Source organism: Chrysochloris asiatica, unplaced genomic scaffold (genome assembly GCF_000296735.1).
Source record: "Chrysochloris asiatica unplaced genomic scaffold, ChrAsi1.0 scaffold00176, whole genome shotgun sequence".
Classification (NCBI taxonomy): Eukaryota; Metazoa; Chordata; class Mammalia; order Afrosoricida; family Chrysochloridae; genus Chrysochloris; species Chrysochloris asiatica.
Window position 1 is genome coordinate 3,380,619 of NW_006408694.1, and position 7,255 is coordinate 3,387,873.

General features: G+C 37.9%; 1 protein-coding gene across 1 annotated transcript in view; it reads right to left on the reverse strand.

Moving 5' to 3' along the window:
- The window catches only part of LOC102836625 (regulator of G-protein signaling 20-like), a 161,132-nt gene extending 155,941 nt beyond the window's left edge, over nucleotides 1-5,191 (reverse strand). The window contains exon 1 of the mRNA XM_006871855.1: nucleotides 5,027-5,191. Coding sequence (XP_006871917.1) covers nucleotides 5,027-5,191 — 165 coding nt within the window. The remainder of the gene's footprint in view (nucleotides 1-5,026) is intronic.
- Nucleotides 5,192-7,255: the final 2,064 nt, after the last annotated feature.

Consider the following 7,255-nt stretch of genomic DNA (forward strand, 5'->3'; position numbering starts at 1 on the left):
AATCTCAGGACCATCAAGAAAGAAGAGACATAAATACAGAAGTGTTGGTGGCATACGTGGTGGCATGGAGAGATAGAATAGCTGTGGGCTTTCTGGCCTGTGGGCAGGAGGTTGGCTGGTAGAATACCCCCTTTGGGCATTTACAAACCGGCTAAAGGCACTTTGCAATGTTTGCCTGTAGCCAGTCTGTAATTAGGTGGAGGGGCCACATGGTGGAGAGGCTGAAGACAAAAGTGAGGCATGCCTGCAGTAAGGCAGATAGGAGACTGGGCAACTGCTGAATCCTGAGTTATTTCTGATCACTTCCTTAGTAAACCCCATAATTGTGAGTGTTGTCTTGAGTTCTGTGTGGCCATTCCAATGGATTATTTAACCCAGATATGAAGCAGAGACTGATGTGGGAGGAATGGTTGGCATCAAAAAAGGGCAAAGAAGGATGTGTATCTGGCCTCCACCTCATAGGAATCACCCTTGGACTGATATTGAGTTTGATTCTCCTTCTTCCTTGTGAAGCCAAAGGAAGTAAGACATGACCCTTTTTTCCAGGTACCTTCAATGGATTGAGAGATTGAGGGAAACAGACTAAACACTAAAAGAATTTATGAAAACACTACAGGAACACGCTGATATAAAAAATAAAATATTAGTACCCCTACAAATATGGTGTTGGTGGTTATGTGCATTCTGATTCATATAATGTTGAACCACAGGAAAGCAGGGTCAAGCACTTTGGAAATGAAGTACAGGGTTTCTGAAGTACAGGGTTTCTGAAGCTGTAAATCTTTACAGAAGCAGAAAGCTTCATCTTTCTCCTGCGGAATAGCTGGTAGTTTCAAACTGCTGACCTTGAAGTTTGCAGCCCGATTCGTAACCACTAGGCTACCAGAGCTCCTTAAAGGCTGGTTTAGTAGATAGAAATCCAGAAGATTAATGTTCAGATTTCAGAAATAGGTAATGCCACTGAAATCACAAAGAAGCAGAATCAAATCAATGGAAGGTAGAGTTAATGAGATTGAATACAATTCTCTCAATTCTCAGCTATTAGGTGAACAATCAGAAAAACAAAACAACACAAAACAAAATAAAGCCCAAGAATTATGTGGGACACCATCAAAGGAATAAATTATATGTGATCAGAATTCTGGAACAGGAAGAAACCTCCCCGAGTCTTCTCCACAAAACACAGAGAATATTGTTGAAGATTTCCTGGAAATGAAATGATGAAAGATAAGAAGGTAGACATTCAAGAAGCTCAACAAACCCCAAATAGGATAGACTCCCAAAGGAAATCACCAAGACATACCATAATCAAACTTTCTAAAGGCAAAGACAAAGAAAGAATACTGAAAGAAACTCAAGACAAATAAATTAAGTTACCTACAAAGGGGCCAATAAGACAAAAGTCTGGTTTTTGGGCAGAAACCATGCAAGCAAAAAGGCCAAGAAATCACATATGAAGAACTCTGTAAGAAAAAGTTTCTAAACCATGAGTTATGTACCTGGCACAATTATCCCTCAGATGTGACAGAAAAATTAGAACATTTCAAGAAAAATAGAAAATGAGGGGATTTGTGAAAAACAGACCAACCTTTCAAGAACTATTAAAGGGAATTCCCCTGAGAACCAACAATGCTAGACAACAACCTACAATAAACACACATGACGACATCACGTACAAACCAGCCAAGATATTCGTTTGTTGTTGCTAAGTGCATTTGAGTTGATTTTGAATTATAGCCACCTTGTATAGGGGTTCAAGACTTTAAATTTTTTGTAGGAGCAAAAAACCTCTTCCTTTTCCCACAGAGTGGCTGATGGTCTCGACTCACTGATTTTGTGGTTTGCAGTACAGTGCTTATCCTATGGAACCAGATATAGAAGTAACCAAAGTAAAATAAACCTACATCACTGAAAATAGGGAACCAGAAATATCAATTTGCCAATGAGGATAACTACAAAGCAAAAAAAGGGAACAAATAGTGTAGTTACAGAACTTCCAAATGGATGGGAAGTCAAGATGTTATAAATGTGGGAAAAAATAATAAATTGTAGAATAGCTTCAAATGAAATGAGTATACTTGTTAGATTGTTACTAAGTGCAGTCAAGTCGGATTCCAACCCACAGCAATCTTGTATAGGGTTTCCGAGGAGCAGCTGGTGAGCTTGAAACACCGGCCTTTTGGTTCAAGCACACTTCACAGTTCAGTACATTAACCAACAGCGCCACACTGGGACTCCAAAGTTAGTATACCACATCAAAATAAAGAAGAGGAAAATGATAAAGATGTAGTAAACAGTAAAACAGCAGCAATGAAGAAAATGATTTAAAAATCTATAAATAGAATTAATTCAGCACAAACATTTATATGGAACAAAGAAACCAGCACCATCACAAAAAACATGCAGCAACATGACAGCAATCAACACATATCTATTGATAACTACACTGAATGTAAATGGATTAAACACATCAGTCAAGAGACAGAGTAGAAGAATGTATAAGAAAACATGAGTCATCAATATACTGTTCACAAGAGACACAGGTAAACAAAGACAAAAATAGACTAAAAATAAAAGGATGGAAAAATATATCAGCAAATTGTTGTCGTTGTTGTCAAACACCATCGATTCGATTTGACTCATAGTGGCCCTATATAGGGTTTCCGAGGAATGGCTGGTAAGTTTGAGCAGCCAACCTTCCCAATAGCAAATGGCAATCAAAAAACAGTAGGATGGGTTCCTTAGGGTTCTTTGTTCTTATATCAGTCAATAGACTTTGTTCTCTAGCAGTCTTTGTACAAATTAATCTTCATTACTGCAATGTTGTTGTTTTTAGGTGCCGTCAAGTTGGTACCGACTCATAGCAACCCTATGTACAACAGAATGAAACATTGCCCAGTCCTGCGCTAACCTCACATCATTGCTACATTTGAGCCCATTGCTTATTGCATTAGAGAGATGCTAAGGCAAATGAAAGAAATGAGCTAAATCGAATATTTCAAAGGGCAGCTTGAGAAGACAAAGTCAAATATTATAATGAAATGTGCAAAGACCTGGAATTAGAAATTCAAAAGGGAGGAACACACTCAGCATTTCTCATAAGCTGAGGTTACTGAAGAAAAGATTCAAGCTTTGACTGCAATAGTGAAGGATTTTATGGTTAAAATATTGAATGATGCAGAGAACATCAAAAGAAGATTGAAGGAATACACAGAGTCACTGTCCCTAAAAGATATGGCTGATGTTCAACCATTTCAAGAGGCAGCATATAATCAAGAGCATGAAAGAAGAAGTCCAAGGTGCATTGAAGGCACTGGCAAAGAACAAGGCACCTAGAAGTCATGGAATTTAAATGGAAACCTTTCAACAAACTGATGCAGCACTTAGGCATTCACTCATCTATGCCGAGAAATTTGGAAGACAACTACCTGGTCAACTGACTGGAAGTGATTCATATTTGTGCCCATTCCAGAGAGAGATGACCAAATGGAAGGTGGAAATATTCAGACAGCATCATTAATATCACACACAAGTAAAATTTTGCTAAAGATAAAACAAAAATGGCTGCAACCATGCATTGATAGAGAATTTCCAGAGGTTCAAGCTGGATTCACAAGAAGATATGGAATGAGGGACATCATTGCTAACATCAGATGGATCTTGACTGAAAGCAGAGAATACTAGAAAGATGTTTACCTGTGCTTTATTGACTATGTAAAGATTTTCGATTGTGTGGGTCATGACAAGCTATGGACAACATTGTGAAAAATGAGTATTCCTAAACACTTAATTGTGCTCATGAGGAATCTCTACATAGACTAAGAGGAAGTTGTTCGAACAGAACAAGGAACACCAAATGGTTTAAAATTAGGAAAGGTGTGTGCCAGTGTTGTATTCTTTCACCATACTTACTCAATTTGTACGCTGAGCAAATAATTCGAGCAACTGGATTATATGAAGAAAAACATGACATCAGGATTGGAGGAAGACTCATAAACAACCTGTGGTATGCAGATGATATAACCTTGCTTGATGAAAGTGAAAAGTACTTAAAATATTTACTGATGAGGATCAAAGACCACAGCTTTTGGTATGGGTTGTACCTCAACATTAAGAAGACAAAAACCCTCACCACTGGACCAATAAACAACATCATATAAATGGAGAAAAGATTGAAGTTGTCAAAGACTTCATTTTGCTCTGATAAACCGTCAACACTCATGGAAACAGCAGTCAAGAAATCAAATGACATAGTGCACTAGGCATAGTTTGCTGCGCAAGACTTCTTTAAAGTGTTGAAGAGCAAAAATGTCAGTTTGAGGACTAAGGTGTGCCTGAGCCAAACCATGGCATTTTCAATAACTTCATATGCTTGTGAAAGTTGGACCTTGAGTAAGGAAGACCACAGAAGAATTGATGCTTTTGAGTTATGGTGTTGGAGGAGAATATTTAAAGCACCACGAACTGCCAAAATAACAAACAGACCTATGTTGGAAGAAGTATAGCCAGAGTGCTTCTTGGACTCCTGTGTGGTCAGACTTCGTCTATCATACTTCAGACATATTGTCAGGAGGGATCAGTTCCTGGAGAAGGATATCATGTTTGTTCAAGTGGAGGATTGTTGAAAAAGAGGGAGATCCCCAGTGAGATGGACTGGCACAGTGGCAGTAGCAATGGGCAATTGGGCTCATTACTACATAGGATAAAATATATATGTCAGAGAAAAGGATTCAAAGTCTAATATTAATAGCCACATAATCTATGGTTAGGTTTTCTGATTTTAAAAACATTATCTCCTGATGTAAAAAAGCATTGAGCTTGTCTTGATAAAGGGAAAATATTGAAGTTGGAGAAGCTAGACATATTAGGTAATCATCACCATGTTTATGGTTTTTCCCTTGTGTGCAAACCCTCAGTAAGTTAAAACAGAGCAACAGCACTTCAGCTTGTTCATGATTTTATGTTCTTTCTGGATCAACTCTCCTCCTTGTCCAGAAAAGATCGTGGATTGTGGAGATCATCTTACCTTGAAGTCATGCACAACTTTGGAGTCCTCTTCATGTTCTGGGGCTTGGCAGATGTTTGCAGTATATCCCTTAATCCTAAACAAGGGCAGAAGTTGCTTCCACAAGAATGGCCCAGAACAGTATTTCTGCAAGTTCTCTTGGTTGTCTTGGAAAAGCCTGGGCATGTTTTAATTAAAAAGCAAAACAAAAAACCCAAAACACTAGAGCAGAATCCACTTCATTTCTCTTCATTTAGCTAATGCTAAGGCATCACTCAACTGACTGGGAGTATCCTTGGAAATTTGTAGTAGACAAAGCAAAAGGATTATCTGTCTGCTTGTGGATCTGTAGCCTATCCACAGATAATTTCAGTGGCAAGGATAGTCCTTTACTTTGAATGTCTGGATATAGTATGACTGCCCCCTAAAGGCAAGAATGCATTCATGCTGCTAATTCGTTATAGTAAATGACTTAAGTGATACAAGGTTAGCATATAAGGATAAAGAATTCTATATTAATAACGTGTATAACATAATTGTACTTGACAATTTTGGATTTTGCATTTGATAGATGGTCCGCTTAATCTTTCTAGGTTTCTTAAAAGAACATGTTGGTAGCTGTTATTTTGCAACTAGAAGCTTATTTTAAACTCATAATTTAATTCCAAGTATTATTACAGCTTTTAATTACATTATGTAAAATTAGTTAAGATGATTTTATTATATGGTAACAGCCTCTTAAAGATGAATCTAAGAATTGTCTTCTAATACCATAGTTGATATGGCACTACGAGTTAATGCACCAGACTGCAAATCCATTTGAACTGCAAGGTTGGTGGTTCAAGCTCACCAGCTGCTCCTCAGAAACCCTACACAGGGTAGCTATGGGTCAGAACTGACTCGACGGCTTTTCACAACAACAATATTCATAAAGTGCTTTACAAATATAGGAATGTTGTTGTTGTTAAGTACTGTAGAGTTGGTTCCGACTCATAGTGGCCCCGACAGAGTTTCTGAGGCAGTAAATCTTTATGGGAGCAGAAAGCCTCATCTTTCTCCCATGGAACAGCTGGTAGTTTCGAACTGCCAACCTTGAGGTTAACAGTCCTATTCATAACCAGTATGCTACCAGAGCTCCTTAAACATAGGAATATTAGGGTAAAAAATCAGGGATCATAATACATTTCTCCTAAAAGTAGCCCTGTGGGACTGTGATACTGGGGACTGTGAACTGAAGAATTTTCCTCTTTCAAGAATTTCTGGGGTTTCCAAATTGATGAACAGAGTTTTTGAATTTCCTAGCAAAATCCTAGCTTCCTTTTAACAGAAATGGATAAGTTGCTCCTAGCATTATTATGGGATTGCAAGGTACCCAGAAGAGCAAAAGAAAATAAAAAATCTGTAAAAAGAACAAAGTTGGACGAGAATAAAACTACAATAATCAAAACAGTGTGGTATTGGCATGAGGATCGATATATAGGCTAACGGAACAGGATTGAGAGTACAGACAAACCCAGACATCTACGGCCAATAGCTTTTTAAAACACTGAGGTTGCTACTGCATGCCATCAAATTGATTCCTACTTTTAGCGATCATATGTAGGATTTCTGAGGCTATAGATCTTTGCAGGGACAGAAAGCCTCATTTTTCTCCTGTGGAGTGGCTGGTGCATTTGAACTGCTGCCCAACACAATCCACTACGCTTTCAGGGTTCCTTTAAAAAAATAATTCTTTTACTTTTGTTGTTTAGAATACAGACAGCAGAACACACCAATGCAATAGTTTCTACATGTAGAGTTCAGTGACATGGACTAAGTTGTGCAACCATCCTCACCCTTCTTTCTGAATTATTCACACCACAGTTACATAAATTCATTGCCCTGGACATTTCCTATCTAATCTTTTGAGTTGCTGTTGTCAAGTTGGCCCCATATAGATAGATCTTAAAAGAGCACAGTGCTCAAAGCAGGCATTCTTTACTAGTTAAACTAAAAAATGGTTTGGTTTTAAAAATACTTGAGGGAATAAGTCTTTGGTTTAAGGTTTAAAGATGATCTCAGGGCAATAATGAGAGCTTCCATGGCTCCCTAGAGTCTAGATTCTTTGAAAATTTAAAATTATATTCTGCACTTTGCCCCTTTTCAAGATTCTGCTATGCAATCTTTGGTCAAAATGTTTGGCAAATTGATTTTTGACAAGGGTAAAAAGTCTATTCAATGGGAAAAGAAGTCTTTTTAACAAATGGTACT